This window comes from Babylonia areolata, chromosome 1 (assembly GCF_041734735.1).
Source record: "Babylonia areolata isolate BAREFJ2019XMU chromosome 1, ASM4173473v1, whole genome shotgun sequence".
Lineage (NCBI taxonomy): Eukaryota > Metazoa > Mollusca > Gastropoda > Neogastropoda > Buccinidae > Babylonia > Babylonia areolata.
The window spans coordinates 36468812-36486875 of record NC_134876.1 but is presented as its reverse complement, the minus strand read 5'-3'; the positions used below and the strand labels follow the sequence as shown (position 1 = coordinate 36486875).

The 18064-nt window shown below is 44.2% G+C and overlaps 1 protein-coding gene across 1 annotated transcript in view; it reads left to right on the top strand.

Annotated features, from left to right (window-relative positions):
* LOC143282428 (calpain-9-like) overlaps nt 1-6820 on the top strand; it is a 233811-nt gene extending 226991 nt beyond the window's left edge. Inside the window, exon 20 of the mRNA XM_076588071.1 lies at nt 1203-6820. Within this exon, the coding sequence (XP_076444186.1) occupies nt 1203-1229 (27 nt within the window). The 3' untranslated portion in view covers nt 1230-6820. The remainder of the gene's footprint in view (nt 1-1202) is intronic.
* The last annotated feature ends 11244 nt before the right edge of the window (nt 6821-18064 follow it).

Sequence of the window (18064 nt, the reverse complement as noted above, 5' to 3'; positions counted from 1 at the left end):
TCGCGACCAAATAGTTTTGATGTTTGTTCTGATGCAATCTTTTCTGTCACATTTATTTAGAATGTTCTTCATTGAATGCTTGTTCATAATTTTTATGTTCATCTGTTTGTGTTTGCATCCTTTCGCATGCAATGTTGCACTAAAAATAGATTCTCAGTTTCATAGAAGATACTCAGGACATGAAAATATCATTTTAAAAAAAGAGTGAAAGAAGAACACATCAACCAGCCAGCTAAACAGACTAAAGGAAACACACACACACACACACACACACACACGCGCGCGCGCGCGCGCGCTCACCCACTCAATCACTCGCATACACATACATGCACACATTTTTAGACCAGTACTGTGCCATCACCTTCACTGTCTTAATTAACGTCACGATCATTATCATGCTTGTCGTCATCCCCCTTTTTCTCTTTTTCTCAGTTTCCTCTGATATTTGTGTTGGTAGAAGACTAGAAACTAACCCCGATGACAAAAGAAATGTTTTTGATAAAACAAAATAAGGGGGACTTCACGCTTTCTCACACATTAAGAGGGGAACGACCACATTTTGTCGCAGTGCCACGATTTCTCTAAAGTGAGATAGATCGTGTGATTGCGAGAAATCGGGAGCTAACATACGCCTCTTTCGATGAGCAAGGGTGTTAGTTCAGTGTTCACGGAGCGCCGCAAAAACAAAAAATATTTTGATCGATGGTCAGTTGTGGACCCTCAGTCATTGTTGAGGGGGGGGTGGGGGGGGGGGGGAGAGTGGTGACCGGTGAAAGGCGGTCACGGATCGTGGACACATGTAGGTGTTTACGGACAGATTGGGGATTAGGAGTGAACAGGTGTCGTACCCAATCCACAGATGTTGGCTGTTCGGGATGCTACAAGGACTGTGAATTCAACAGAGCACAAATTATGATTTTTTTTTTTTTAAAGGAATAGTGAGAAACTTTAACATTGGGGTCATATAAGCAAACACCCGGGTTCATTACATTTTGGACTAAAAATATATGTTTCAAAAATTAATTCTGCATATCTTTGGCAATTGCATTTGTCAAACTTGAAATGAAGGAGTAGAGAGAGACGGTGAAGGAACTCACACTAACAAAAAAACGAAATTAATATTCAAAAGACGTTAGATTTTGTCGGGTGGTGTTATTTACACCAGTTTCAGTCCTAAAGTGTGTGTGTGTGTGTGTTTCCAGTGGCTGTCCAGTACGCTGTACGTGTAATCCAGTGGTTGGTCTGGCACACATGGAGGACCTCACTGTTGCCGACTGGTTGTACTGACCCATGCCTGCAGCGTCCTCCCATTGTGGATTACGCAGTTGTCCTGTCAGAAATGTGTGTGTGTGTGTGTGTGTGTGTGTGTGTGTGGAAACTCTTTCTAACGCTAATTTGTTATTTTTACAAGAACTATTTCTGATTTTTGTGTGTGACGTGTGTGGCGTTTCGCTTTGTAGTGTAATGGCTTTTTTTGCAAGTGGTTTGGGGTATATATCCTATTTACTTTGCGTGATGTCAGTCTTATTTTTTTCCCGTGATACAGCAGTTTAAAAGCAAATGTCAAAGCTTTTACACTGTATTCAGTTGTTCATTTCTTTCTTCAGCAATGGAGAGTTGCATCCCTTTGTAGATTTAGACGGAAATTGTCATGCCAGACATCCATGATGAATTTATTTAAATGGCGCCTAATCAAATAATTTTGCTCTGAGCTCTTTACGATTACAATAGTTACTTTTTTTTAACATTCATAATCCATTGAGAATATGCAGGTTGATCCAACGAAGAAACAAACATATAAGTTAAAACAAGACATTGCCTCAAAGGTAAAACACCAATGATAATCCAATCCACATGCAAAAAATGATCAGTTGCACTGTTCTGTGTAAAACCCGACGAGTAAAACACATTTAAACACAAAGTGAACAAGAGGCAATGCATGCCTTCAACACTAATATGCATTTAAGCCAACAAAGGAATTAAGAAAAAGGAAAAAAGAAAGGAATGGATAATCTGGCAAAAAGACACACACACACACACACACACACACACACACACACACTTATAATATACTTTTCCTCTGATACATAACATGAACTTTAAAAAAAAATTTTTTACACTAATATTCACGTGCATTCCCTTTCCTTTATACGCTACTTTACTCCTTTCCATCTAAAAACACTTATAGTGAATAGACGTTAAACTGAAGAAAACACAAACACACACTTTGATCTAGATCTATATACGAGGGTCATTCAATAAGTAAGGTGAATTTTTCGGTATAAGGACTTCTAATACAGATAGAAGCTTACTTTTTTTTCTTTTTTTTTTGTTTTACTTCTTTTTCACATGGATTTAATTTGTTTTGCAGATTAAAAAAAACTTTGAGAGTTTTGGCGATTAACAAAGATGGCCGACCAAGAAGCATGCTCCAGGATTGAACAGCGGTCAGTTATCAAGTTTTGGGTTGCTGAAGGGTGCAAACCAGTTGAAATTCATAGGAGAATGTCAACTGTGTATGGTGCCACATGTTTCAGCCGAAAAAATGTCTACAAGTGGGCTAAATTGTTTAAAGAAGGACGGAGCAGTGTTGAGGATGAAGACAGGCCTGGAAGGCCTACAGAAGTGAGGTCTCCTGAGGTGATCGAATCAGTCAGTGACCTCATTCAGTCTGACAGAAGGGTGACAGTGGATGACATTGCAAGGACTTTGAGCTTATCTGTTGGGACAGCACACAAAACTGTCCATGATGACCTTGGCTACTCGAAGGTCAGCTGCCGGTGGGTGCCAAAGATGCAAGGCCTCACACAGCAGCCCGAACGGTGCAGACCATCAACGAGCTGGGCTGGGAACTGCTCCCTCATCCCCCTTACAGCCCAGACCTTGCCCCTTCAGACTTTCACCTGTTTGGTCCCTTGAAGCGTTCACGAGAGGCACGAAGTTTGAAAGTGACGATGAAGTCAAAAGTGTTGTGAGCGACTGGCTGAGACATCAGTCCAAAGATTTTTACGCTGAGGGAATACGGAAGCTTGTGCACAGATGGGAAAAGTGTGTGACAGTGCTGGGAGACTACGTTGAAAAAAAAAAGAAAAAAAAGTAACCTTCTATCTGTATTAGAAGTCCTTATACCGAAAAATTCACCTTATTTATTGAATGACCCTCGTATGTTTGAAAAAGTGAAATACTGGGAACGTGGGCTGCTTCAGATGGAATTGTTCCGTTTTGAGCATGCAACTTTCAGTTCTACGAATATTCATTTCTGACGAAAAGCAGAAAATATTATTTGGATCGATATATATATGCTAATAGGTCCACTGGTAACGCTAAACAAGAGCTCGCTTTATTCACCCAAACTTCAGTCAGAGTGGATGAGGTGTTTGAAGTTTAACATCGAGGATTTTACTGACCTGAGTAAAGCAGATGCTTTGTCTGACTAACTGCCGAAGCTACACTTTGCCTCAAAAGCCCACAATACTAGCAAATTATCTCTACCGTCTTATGAGACCAGATAAATAGCGGAGTTGTTACATACTTGTTCTTTCAGAACTGTGGGGGGGAAAAATGGCAATCCCCAAACCAAAAGTGTGGGATATTCTGCATTTCCGGAACTGTTCCATTTCATTTTGCATAGGTTACTTTGTGACGCCAGTCAGCCATGGCAAGACCACTTGCAGTATTAACACCAGCCTGTTGCCCCTTCGTCTCAACTGAATGGACTATACTGCGACAGTTATTTTTAGACAGGCGGCGCGCAACCAAAAGACCCGTCGGTACCTCGAAACATCGCTGTCTGTTAGGAGTTGCTAAGCATATTTGTACTAGGCTTCCGAACGATATGAAATAGAGACATATTGATGGTTATAAAACTGTTTAAAAACTTAATACATCTTTCAAAGCTAGGTATTGCGTGTTTTAGACTTCCACGCTTGGACCACAATACATAGACGTACAATTTGGCGTTGGTCAGAATTTACCCTTCCCACACGCGCAATGCGACGTGATGCAACAGACTAATTGTGCTTGGAAATTCGATTTTGTTTATTTATGTGCTTGTTAAGGACATTTATGCAGTACCAAGTCTTTTTTCGGCCTGTGCACAAATCTCTCTGAAAAAAAAGCTGCCTTCTGTCAATTATATGTTATCGCGAATTATTGATTGTATGCCGCACACTTTTGCTTTTGTATTCCAAGATGTCCGCCTCCGTCAATTCGTGTGGGGTCTGTCGATTACAATTTATGTTACGTTTGTTCCAGTTAATGCAGTAACATCTGTAACATATTCGTATGGAATGAAAATGTAGTTAGCACCATTCTCAAATGTAGCTAGTGTAAGACCTTCCCTCTGAGTATAAAACGCTAAAGCCTTTGTGTGCCCAGAGTCCTGTTTTAATTTTGAACTGTTTTAGACGAGTGAAATCTCTTACTAGAAAATTATCTCCCATGCAAAAAATTGGTTTTCTGCCTTCAAATATAACGTCCCATTAACAGGCACATATAGAGTTGTGTGTGTGTTAATGTAACTTCCATTCTGAGCAAAAGAAGTTCCATTTTCAGCAACAAAAGATGTAATTAACTGCTATTACTCCGTGTGTCAGTATGTCGCAGAAAAATGCTACGTTTTGTGCATAAGAAAGAAAAATGTAACAGTAAATTTTTGGTGAAAATGTTTAAATCTATTTTGTGCCCTTGTGCAATATTATGATTAGAATATATGGAAAGAACTGATCATTTGCTATTTTTGTGCCAAATTTGGTATCAACTGACAAAGTGATGGAGTCTCCCGTCAGACCGACGGATGAGTAGGCAGGCAAGCTTATCTGTCAGTGTGTGTCCTCATATGGGAGAAGAGGCTGATTCTGGATGCGCAGCACCTCCCACAGGTGTTACAAGGGAAAACGTCTCCAGAAGCTGAGCCATACAAAAGCATCTTCAATAAGTAGTTTTGATAATAGAAGAATATACATTTTGTCATGAAAATAGTGAATTTAGAGTCATGGAAATTTATGAAAATTCAAGGAATTTGAGAATGTAAACCGGTATGGACCCTGCGGAGCGGTCACTTCGAGCCTGTCAGGCGATCATGAACCGGTTTGACTTCGACTGACAACCTTGTTTTAATAACTCTGTTCTTCGTTGTTTTTGTTATTTTTATTCTTAAGAATACTTCACCGTTTTAGCGCAGGTATACTTTGAACAGTGCTCCTTGTTGAATGCCTTGAGTGTGTGATGATTACCGTCTCTTGATAAGACTTCTGCAAGTGTTAAAACTCCACTATGTCGGGAATCAAACGCACAAAACTAATCACAGTTTATATAGTTTGCCCCATCCCTCTCCTTCCCACCCTCCTTTTTTCTCCAGGATTATTCCATTAGGCATATACACAGTCAAATCGTCAGCAGTTCACATGTATGCTACAACGGATGACGTCCCAACGGTGGAGAATCTGCACTGCCGTTAAGTATTTCTTCTGATTTAACATTCGCAGTTGTGCAGTAATCTGTACATTGCAGTGAGTGGATATATACATATATATATATATATATATATATATATATATATATATATATATATATATATATATATACCTTTATTTCTTTCTTTACTGTTGTCTCCTTTTTCTGCCTTCCCAGTTCATTCCCCTTTCTTTTTTTCGATCACTTTTTTCCGCAGTCTATGGTGTATTATCTGTGCGATTTTGCTCAGGCGATAGGTTGTTAAATTGTAAACACTGGGACGGGCACCAGCTGCCCATTCTGCAATATTATTTGCCAAAATGGCCTTTTTATGTATTTTTTTGGTTTGGCTTGAAAGAATTGGGGGGAGGGGGGGGGGGTTGTTGTTGTTTTTGGTTGTTGATGGTTTTGTTGTTTTTTTACGATTTTTGTAATCTGGGGATGGTAAATTGAGCGGAAGGACTGACTTCCTCGTCACAGCCTGATCTTATTTGTCCTAAGGAGCTAAATGGTTAAGATAATGTGTCATGAACTGTGTTTGGTAGGTTTATTTTACTGATTTTTTTTTTCTTTTCATATGTGACAGTTTTGTGTTCAACACGGTTGGACATTTGTGTGCTTGGGCAGTCCTGATATGGCCCTGTGCGGTCGGCTGGACTATAAGCAACAATGATAATGATGGAATGTGAAAACACTTATTCGAATTCAACGTAACCGTTTTAAATCGACCATAAATAAGAACCGAACAAGACTTTTTTCAGATCTGCCAAAACCATGTTTCAAAGGGTGTGAACGAGTCACACGATCGAGATCACGTTTGAGACAAAGTATGTGTTTGTCTGCGCGTTCTTGTGTGTTGTGGTCATCAGTTGGACGTGTTTATTTTGTTTGTTTGTTGTTGTTGTTTTTCTTTTCTTTTTACTGTTATGTTCGCTACGTGCATACTGCAAAGGGGACCTCAGTTTATTGTCGCATCCGAATAATCAGCATCCAGACTACCACCTAAAGTCCAGTGGAGGCGGGGGGTGGGGGGTGGGTGGGGGAATACTGTCGTGTGGGATTCGAACCAGGACGCTCAGATTCTCTCGCTTCCTAGGCAGACGCGTTTCAACACCCCACTCCATGGGTCAATAATCTGAATTTCATTGTATTTTTAGAATTTGGTTGATATTCAATGTCTCGGTTGCCTTTTTCTTTCATGCTTGCTTGTTTTCTTAAATTATTCGTCTTTTTACTTTTAGTAATTCTAGACTGGTCGTATTGTAATGGATCTAATTTTCGTTAATTGTATAATTTCTCTTTTGATCAGTTGTCTTTGTTCACCAGCTTGTTTGTAACGAATGGATTAACGAAAATAAACTCTACATTATGCTCTTTTTAATGTGTGTGTCTTTTATCTGTCTTTGCTTCTTTTCGTTTCTTTATCTGTCTCTGTGTCCCTGTTGGTTTGTCACTAAGAAAGCATCCTTTTTTCTTCTTTTTTGTGGTTGCAGAATTTTTTCTATAGTCATGCACTGAAATTCCAGACTTGTCAATAGTCATTGACTACATCATTTTTTTCTGATAGCTGTAGCATAATTGTATATTGAAGATCATCATCTTCTGTCCATAAAAGTAAGACATGGAACAGTAAGCTCTAGACTATGTTCTTCGACTTTGGCTTGATAAGAATAGCGCTGTACCTCCCGATAGCGCAACGTGTCAGAGCGCTACGTGTGATTATCACTACGTTCGGTAGTACTACGTGTCGATAGCACTTGGCTTATTGATTTCAGTTTTATCGCTTCGTTTCAGTGGAGTTACGTGTCAGTAGTGCTACGAGTCGAGAGCACTTTTTTTTAAATCCACCCTGCAGTTCTATATCATCATGTCAAAAGCGGTGCGTGTAAGCAACACGTTTTTTGTTGTTGTTTTTTCAACCGTCTAGACACTTTATCATCACTACATTCATTCGCTGATGCAGCACTACGGATGCACGCCTGTCGAACAGCCTTTTACTCGAGGCAATGCAGTTAGCGCCCATGCATTCTCTTTCTCTTTGTCTTTTCCTCAGATGGAGCGAGGGTGGTGGTGGTGTTAACCACTGAATTGTCGCCTCTTCCAAATTGTCGCCGCTGAATTGTCGTCGGTGACAAATCAACGGACCAACGGCAAATCAACGTGTAAATGTTCTCTGGTTGGCGATAAATCAGCAGATCGGCAATATATCAGCGTTGGTTGTCGTCGGCTTATTTGACGTTATTCCCTTCACTGGCAGTTTGAACACACTGTTTTGCCTCATTTTAAAAACTTTATATATATATATATATATATATATAGAGAGAGAGAGAGAGAGAGAGAGAGAGAGAGAGAGAGAGAGAGAAATGCGTCATACACAAAGATATTTGTAACAGAAAGTAGATATCTGTACCAGATAATAAATTTGTTCACAATGCGTCCATGGCGCACATGACAATATCTGAAATCAATGCGTTTGGGCATGCCTCTCTCTCTCTCTCCACCCCCTGTTATTGCTATGTGTATTTTTATTAGACACTGTTTTACATTCACATTAGTATGTCAGGTCAGGTCATTAGATCTGCTACTGGTAACCTGTAATCCAGTACAACCTGTTCAGGGTCGGGTTGCCGACGACTAAACCGGCACTTCCACCGCTCCCTTCTGGGACTGGTGAGGCGGGTGGCTAGACACCATTATGGAGATCCATAAAAGGGCGTCGGCTCAGGAGAGCCACCGACGGCCATCTAGCTCCACTGTGCTGTGTGCATGCCACACGCAGTTGGCCCCCGGGGTGTGTCTACCCATGCATGCGAAGTCTGGATCCGGCAGAATCTGCGGAAGAAACCTATCGGTTCAACGGAGATGAAGGCGGTTACAGCAACGCACTGTGGAGTGCAGAGAGCAAGATGAGACACCGAAAGGATATCTTGGTCATCCACTGCATCCGTGCTCATCCTCCAGTCGTCTCGACTTAGTCTTGCCACTGGAAATTGGTGGACCCGGACGAGAGAGTGAGGTCGACGTTGCGCAACTCCTCTTCACTTTAAACAAACTCATCGCGCAAGTCATCAGTCATCCAAAATGACCTTTCATCCTTCATCATTTCATCACCCCCAAGTCCTGTGGCGACAGGCGAGCGACGAAACGACAGGTGTGGGTACACTGGCAGTCGCAGCCGCAGACCTGCACGCAGGCGGCTCAGGCCATAGGGTCGTTCTTCGTCGACAGGAGCAGCGATGGAGCTCGGCAGCCGTCTGAGCGTCTGAGCAGCCCTCTTTAGGAATGCACTGCTCACCTCCCTGGCATGAGGAAGGGGCTAGAAAAGGTGCCCTAAAAATTGCCTGCTCCATATCACCCTGGCCAGCATACCGCGGCTGGCGGGGACCCTACATCAGCGGTCGAAACAAAGAGAAAGAAAAGAAAAAACAAGGATCGTTCCTCTCACCATTGGTGCTTGGAACATAAGGACTCTCCTGGACAGAGATAACGCGGACAGACCCCAAAGGAGAACAGCACTAGTTGCATACAACATCGACATCGCAGCCTTGAGTGAGACTCGGCTTGCAGGCGAAGGCGAGCTCTGTGAACGGGGATCTGGTTACACCTTCTTCTGGAGTGGACGAGGAAGCGAAGAGCGACGTGAGGCTGGCGTTGGTTTTGCAGTAAAAACAGCACTTGTCAGCAAGCTAGCTGGAATCCCAAAGGGAGTCAACGATAGGCTTATGACCATGAAACTCCCACTGGCATCTGGCCAGAAGCACCTCACCATTGTCAGTGCCTACGCCCAAACCATGACCAACCCGGATGAAGTGAAGGCGAAGTTCTACGAGGACCTTCACTCTGTCATTGCTGCTATCCCTAAAGCAGACAAGCTCATCATTCTTGGGGACTTCAATGCTAGAGTTGGCTCTGACTACATCTCCTGGGATGGAGTGATTGGAAAGCACGGTGTGGGCCACTGCAACCCAAATGGATTGCTTTTGCTTCAGACCTGTGCAGAGCATGAACTGCTGATAACCAACACAGTTTTCTGCCTCCCTACCCGTAACAGGACGTCATGGATGCACCCTCGCTCAAAGCATTGGCATCTCATCGATTATGTCATCGTCAGGAAAAGGGATAGGCAAGATGTACGTGTAACAAAGACCATGTGCGGCGCCGAGTGTTGGACAGACCATCGCCTTGTAGTCTCGAAGCTGAATATTCGAATCCAACCCAAGAGACGCCCCCAAGGCCAGAAGGCTCCAAAACGGCTCAACATCGCTAAGCTGAAAAGCATCACCATCAAACAGTCCTTTGTGGAGCTGCTGGAAGATCGTCTGGAATCCGCCTCTCTGGACAACCAGAATGTGGAGTCTGACTGGAGGACCCTGCGTGAGCTGATCTATAGTACAGCTTCAGAGACCCTGGGACCCATGACCAGAAAGCACAAAGACTGGTTTGATGAAAACTGTGATGAAATCAAGCAGCTTCTGGATGAGAAACGCCGTCTGCGTCAAGCCCACCTGAGCAACCCAAAGTCCACATCAAAAAAGGATGCATACAATGCCATCCGCAGGACTGTTCAGCAAAAGTTACGCCAGATGCAGGATAAGTGGCTGAGTGACAAAGCTGATGAGATCCAGGGATATGCTGACAGGCATGATATGAAGAGGTTCTATGATGCCTTAAAAGAAGTCTACGGCCCCACATCCTCAGGATCATCCCCCCTCCTCAGTGCAGATGGGAATACCTTGATCACCGAGAAGGAGAACATTCTCGAACGATGGGCTGAGCACTTCAACAGTGTCTTAAATCGCCCTTCCTCCATAAATGATGAAGCCATAGACCGTCTCCCACAAGTCCCCACCAACGAAGCACTGGACGATCCGCCAACACTTCTTGAGACCCAGAAAGCAATCCGTCTGCTATCCAGTGGCAAAGCACCTGGCTCAGACTCCATACCAGCAGAGGTCTACAAGGATGGAGGCACTGTGCTGACTGAGAAGCTTCATCAGCTGTACTCACTCATGTGGAAAGAAGAGACGATCCCCCAGGATTTCAAAGATGCATCTATCATTCACTTGTACAAGCGAAAGGGGAACCGGCAAGCCTGTGATAACCATCGGGGCATTTCCTTGCTCTCCATCGCAGGCAAGATACTTGCCAGGATCCTACTTAACCGCCTCACAGCACACCTTGACCAAGGTCATTTGCCTGAGAGCCAATGTGGATTCCGGAAAGAGCGCGGAACCACTGACATGGTGTTTGCTGCAAGGCAGCTGCAAGAGAAATGTCAGGAGCAAAATGCTGATCTGTTCTCCACCTATGTCGACCTCACTAAGGCCTTCGACACCGTGAGTAGAGAGGGACTGTGGAAGATCATGGCCAAGTACGGATGCCCTCGGAAATTTATTTCCTTGGTCAGCCAATTCCATGAAGGCATGCAGGCTCGAGTCCAGGACAATGGTGAAACATCTGCTCCTTTTGCTGTCACAAATGGTGTCAAGCAAGGCTGCGTCCTGGCTCCAACGCTGTTCAGCCTCATGTTCTCTGCAATGCTTACTGATGCCTTCAGAGATGGTGATGTTGGAATCGGCCTAAAGTACCGAACAGATGGCAAGCTGTTTAACCTCAGAAGGCTTCAAGCAAAAACGAAGGTCATGACAGACATCATCAGAGACTTTTTGTTTGCTGATGATTGTGCCCTCAACGCTGGATCTGAAGCTGACATGCAACTCAGCGTCGACAAGTTTGCCACTGCCAGCAGGAACTTCGGCCTTACCATCAGCACGAGGAAAACTGAAGTTCTCCATCAGCCAGCCCCAGGGAAACCCTACATTGAGCCCAACATCACAGTCAACGGTCAGAGACTCAGTGCGGTGGAGCGGTTCACATACCTTGGCAGCACACTGTCACGAAATGCGACCATCGACGATGAAGTGAACGTCAGGATTGCAAGAGCAAGCGCAACTTTTGGTAGACTCAGTGCAAATGTCTGGAACAGAAGAGGCATTAGTCTTGAGACCAAGCTAAAGGTCTACAGAGCAGTAGTTCTCCCCACACTACTGTACGCCTGCGAAACTTGGACAGTGTACCAACGACATGCCAAGAAGCTGAACCACTTCCACACAACATGCCTCAGGAAGCTACTGAACATCAAGTGGCAAGACAAGACCCCAGACACAGAGGTGCTCGCAAAAGCCACCCTTCCCAGCATCTTCACCATCCTGATGCAGTCCCAGCTTCGCTGGGCTGGACACGTGGCGCGCATGCCAGACCATCGGCTGCCCAAAAGGCTCTTCTATGGCGAGCTGCAACAAGGGAAGAGATCACACGGAGGTCAGAAGAAGCGCTTCAGAGATACTCTGAAAGTCTCTCTGAAAGCGTTTGATATCAACCCTGACTCCTGGGAGGAATCTGCAGTGGACCGTGACAAATGGCGCGCTACTGTGCACAAAGGCGCCAGGTTGTGCGAGGCCAACAGGACTGCTGCAGCTGTTGAGAAGAGGCAGGCCAGAAAGTCACGGGCAAACAAACTCCCTGACAATGATATGCCTGTCTTTGTCTGCCCCAACTGTCAGCGAACATTTCGTGCGCAGATTGGACTATTCAGCCATCTGCGCACTCACAGATAGATTCATGAGCATCCTTCCCCCCACCCCACCACCACCCTCCCCCCATCCCCCATCCCCCATCTGGATGACAACGATGGTCATCATCGATCTCGATGGACACACCACCACCACCAGTATGTTTTAACATACACAATGTATGCTTATGTGTGTGTAAGTGTGCGTGTGCGAGAGAGAGAGAGAGAGAGAGAGAGAGAGTGTATGTGTGTGTTCTGTTGTGTTTTGTGTGTGTGTGTGTGTGTTTGGGTTTTTTTGTTGTCGTTTTTTTTATATGTCGATTATTAATACCATGCTTGTGCCTCTGTGTGTGTGTGTGTGTGTGTGTGTGTGTGTGTGTGTGTGTGTGTGTGTTATTTTTACCATTCTTATGCCTTTATGTAGTATAGTATTTACATTCTATGACTTTAAGTAGCATTGTTTAGTGCATGCAGTGACATATATAATGTAGTTTTGTTTTGTGTAGGACCCTGTTTCCCTGTTTCAGGGCGGGGACTGGATGAAGAAAAGCGCGCCAGTGCTTTCTGTTATCCTCGATAATAAAGAATTTGTATTGTCTTGTCCTCTCTCTCTCTCTCTCTCTCTCTCTCCCTCTCTCTTTCTCTCTTCTTTACTGTATCTTTAGATATTTCTCTCTTTTTGTTGGTTTTGGTTCTATTACAATTCTCATTGAATCGGTTTGTCTGTCTGCACGCATTGCTTACAACAGAATCAGATCGAAATAAAAGTTTGCGTAATACACTTCACTCACTGTATCTGTTAAAAACAATGGCGACTTCTCGGTTGTATGTAGACCAGTACGCCCAACCTACCAGTCTGCTTATGCTGCTGTTCTTCTGTCCATTTATTGCTGCCTGTCTCTGTCAATGTCCAGCTGTCTCTGTCGATGTTCTGTTGCCTGTCTCTGTCCATGTGCTACTGCCTGTTTCTTTTTTCTATACCTGTCTCTGTCAGTATACTGCTGCATGTCTCTGTCCATGTACTGCTCTGTCTGTCCATGCACTGTCGCCGGTCTCTGTCCATGTACTGCTGCCTGTCTATCCATGTACTGCTGCCTGTCTGCCAAATTTCTCCAGTTGGAGATAATAAAGTTATCTTATCTGTCTGTCCATGTATAACTGCCTGTCTGCCCATGAACTGCTGTCAGTCTCTGTCCATGTACTTCTGCTGGTCTCTGTCCGTGTACTGCTGCCTGCCTGCCCATATACTGCTGCCTGTCTGTCCATGCACTGTTGCCTGTCTGTCCATGTACTTTTGCTGGTCTCTGTCCATGCACTGCTGCCCGTTTGTCCATGTACTGGTGCCTGTCCATGTGCTTCTGCTGGTCTCTGTCCATGTACTGCCGCCTGTCTTTCCATGTACTACTGCCGGTCTCTGTCCATGTACTGCTGCATGTCTGTCCATATACTGCTGCCCGTCTGTCCATGTACTGCTGCCTGTCTGTTCATGTGCTGCTGCCGGTCTCTGTCCATGTACTGCTGTCTGTCCATGTGCTACTGTTGGTCTCTGTCCATGCACTGGTGCATGTCTCTGTCCATGTATTTCTGCCTGTCTTTCCGTGTACTGCTGCCTGTCTGTTCATCCATGTACTGCTGCCTGTCTGTTCATCCATGTACTGCTGCCTGTCTGTCCATGTACTGCTGCATGTCTGTCCATGTACTACTGCCGGTCTCTGTCCATGTACTGCTGCCGGTCTCTGTCCATGTACTTCTGCCTGTCTTGTCCATGTACTGCTGTATGTCTGTCCATATACTGCTGCCCGTCTGTCCATGTGCTGCTGCCGGTCTATGTCCATGCACTGCTGCCTGTCTGTCCATGTACTCCTGTTGGTCATGTCCATGCACTGGTGCCGGTCTCTGTCCATGTACTGCTGCCTGTCTGTCCATGTACTGCTGCCTGTCTGTCCATCCATGTACTGCTGCCTGTCTGTCCATGTACTGTTGCATGTCTGTCCATGTACTACTGTTGGTCTCTGTCCATGCACTGGTGCCGGTCTCTGTCCATGTGCTGCTGCCTGTCTGTCCATGTACTGCTGCATGCCTGTCCATGTACTACTTCTGGTCTCTGTCCATGTATTGTTGCCTGTCTGTCATCTGGTTGTAGATACTGATGACATATCCCTTCCCCCCTCTCCCCTCTCTCTCTCTCTCTGTCTGTCAATCTGTGTGTGTGTGTGTGTGTGTGTGTGTGTGTGTGTGTGTGTGTGTGTGTTCTTTATCATATTCCTTCTGCAGGACTTCTTCCTGTTTTGTTTTTTCTTCTAAATCTCCCCTTTCCGTTATATATATATATATATATATATATATATATATATATATATATATATATATATATATATATATATATATATATATATTGTTATTGTAACTGATGTAGGTTAGCGAGGACACATTGAAAGAATGGGCCATGCCTAAAATCTTAATCCTTAAATAAAAAAACCATTTTGAGTTCTGAGATCTGTCCATATACAGTTGTAATTTTTTCCTGTGCTGCTGCCTGCCGTCTCTTTTTCCAGTGCTGTCGCCTATGCACTGCTGCCTGTCTCTGTCCATGTACTGCTGCTGGTCTCTGTCCATGACTTCTGCCTGTCTCTGTCCATGTACTGCTGCTGGCCTCTGTCCATGACTTCTGCCTGTCTCTGTCCATGTACTGCTGCTGGTCTCTGTCCATGACTGCTGTCTGTCCGTGCACTGCTGCCTGTCTCTGTCCATGTACTGCTGTCTGTCCGTGCACTGCTGCCTGTCTCTGTCCATGTACTGCTGTCTGTCCGTGCACTGCTGCCTGTCTCTGTCCATGTACTGCTGCCTGTCTCTTCCTGTGTTGCTGCCTTCTCTGTCCATGCTGTCTGTATCTGTGGCTTAATAGCATTGTTTTGGTCTAATAGTCAATCTGTTGGCCAAAACATAATTCTAGTGCTACGTATCAGTTGACTATTTGTACGGTAAAGTTGTGTGAAGTAATTCTTGATCTCGTTGTCAAACTTTTCCTTGCCTCGGACTGTATTAGTTTTTGGCTGTTCAAAAATGGTTCAAAATGGCCGACATTTCTGAGCGCTATTGATGATTTTAGTGAATTTGACCACGTATTGGCCTTGTTGATAAGAATTACTATAATTAAGGGTCATCCCAGTGACTGTTCCACGATATCAAGTTTGTGGTGGTGGTTCTCCTTCCAAATTGTGTGACATAAGATGGCAACTCCCACTGAACACTGCCGAAGATATTCGTGACTTTTGGTGACTTGGGGCTAAAAGCTGCCAGTGGTGATTAACTTAGCACGTCGGACTACTTGCACGGTAAAGTGGTGTGAAGTAATTCTTGTTCTTTTTGTCAACTTCTGCTCGCCTCAGACTGTATTCAGGTTTTTGGATGCTCACTGTATCGTTCAAGATGGCCGACGTTTCTGAGCGCTACTGAGGATTTTAGTGATTTTGACTACGCTCTGGCCTGCCGCCTTGTTGATAAGACCAAATTAGGGCTCATCCCATTGACTGTTCCAGTTTGTGGTAGTGGTTCTCTTTTCAAATTGTGAGACATAAGATGGTGACGCTCACTGAATAATGCCGAAGACATTAGTGATTTTTGGTGACTTTTATGTTCAAAGCTGCCAGTGGTGATTAACTTAACTTTCATTCTAATACGTCGGACTGTGTGGGGTTTGGGGTACATTGTCGGTGAGTACGTTGATTATTCTTTACATCTTGATATTTCCTCATAATATGTAAAATCTAACCAGAAGAGAATCTGCTTCCCAGAGTCAGAACTCCCCAACCCCAGCACCTGCAACTAAGTGAAATGATAAGGAGCAGAAAATATTGTGCGGACATTGCAAGGCTGTATGCAGAAAAGGTGATAAGGCTTTGATGTGTGAACTTTGTGAACTTTGGTTCCATGCAGGGTGTCAGGGAATGGACGACGATGTCTACCGTGTTATTTGTAAAGACAGTAACTCCAAGCAGCTTGTCATACACTGGTACTGCAACAGTTCATGCAATATTTTGGCAACCAAATTTTGGGGAGGAATGACAAAACTGCAACAAGATATGGACAAAATCTCTGAGGAGGTTGCTGGTGTGAAGAATAGAGTGGAAAGAATAGAAACGGGGAACCTCCCAAAACCTATGTTAGATGCAGTCAGTAATATTGTAAAATCAGAGACAGGGTCAAAAGCCATGAGGGGAGAAATTGAAAGTGTGAAAGACCTGGTTGACAGGACAGTAAGACAGAACTCTGAAGCAAGCACACGGAAGTATGAAGACATGAAGCAACTCATCGATCAGACAGCAAAGGAGCAGAAGGTAGAAACTGAAAACAGAACAAGAAGACAGACAAACATTATGGTATTCGGATTGCCTGAGAACAATTCGACAGATGGTGAACCAAGAAAAAAAGAGGACAGTAGACAAATTGAGAAAAATCTGGAAGAAATTGGAACATCACACAGACCAACAGAAGTGCGAAGACTCAGAGGACATATTCAACCAAATGGAAAGGAAGATGGTGCAGGAGAGCAGAAATCTAAGCCTACCATTGTGAAATTCGATACCCAGTCAAGTAGAGACGAAGTCCTACGGGCTTTCAGAAAAGCAAGGATAGAAGACAGGAACAACGAGGGGGAAGAAGGGAAACTAAGCACAAAGGTTTCAGTCAGAAGGGATATGACACCAGCTGAAAGAAGAGAAGAAGAGCTGTTGTACAAGGAACTCAAGCAAAGGCGTGGAGTCCAAAATCTCGGAGGACACCCAGGCACACTGGATGAAAAGGAACGGTCGAATAGTCAACATTGGCAAATACCCCAAGGACAAAGCAGAAGAGAAAAGGTAGACAGAAAGGAAGGACCCAATGTACATAGTTTTAAACACACAACTTCAAGGACCCAATGTACATAGTTTTAAACACACAACTTCAAATAATTCTAGTCAAAGCGTACAAATGTTTCAGAATTGCACTTGTCTGTACACAAATGCGGGTCAGTTCATGAACAAGAGGAGTGAAATGCGGGCTCTGTTAAGCATTTACTACCCAGACATTATAGGAGTTACAGAAGTCAAAGCCAAGAATGCAAGGTACGATACTGAAGACTGAACTTGAATTGGACGGTTAAGAGCTATTCCACAATTTGGATAAAGATGGTAGGGGACTGGTACTGTACATACGTAAGGAGCCAAAGCCCTCACCCTGCGAAACTCTCCACAGCGATTTCTCGGAGCGCATTTTTGTTGAGTGGAAACAAGCTGACGGAAGTACTCTGCTAATAGGCCTGATTTACCAGAACCCTAGCAGTACACAGGACAACACAGACAAAATGATAAACCTGCTTGGTAAGGCAGTGGAGGGGAAAGCAGAGGACATACTGCTTATTGGTGATTTCAATTTCCCTGAAATTGACTTGGTCAACGAAAGTTGCAAAGCAGGACCACAGCACGAAGCCAGTATGTTTCTTAAGGCAACAAAATACACATTTCTGATACAGCATCAAAAAAGTCCCACGCGTTAGCGACCTGGAGAGAGACCGAACACTCTTGACTTGGTCAATTCAAATAGGGAAGAACTGATTGCAGACATCAAAGTGGAAGCAGGACTAGGCAAGAGTGATCACCTGTGTCTCGGCATCAGTTTGGCGTGCTCATGTAAAAGGATCCCTAGTACATTGCGACACAACTACCAGAAAACGGAGACTGAAGTCTTGAGAGAAGAACTGGAAGAAGAGTTGAAGAACAGCACAGTAGACGAAGTGTGGAAATTTATCAAAGACAACATTAAAGGAGCTGTCTCTAAATCAACACCACTGACGACATCATCTGGAAGAAGGGGAAAAGATTGGATGGACAGAGAAACACTTGAAGCAGTGAGGAAGAAACATCAACTGTTCAGGAAATGGCAAGAGAGTAGATCAGGGCAAGATTATCTGGTATATGTAAAGGCCAGGAATCAGGCTAGGAAGAGCTATCAGAGGCACAAAGAAAGCTTGAAAGGAAGATCGCAGAAGAAGCCAAAGAT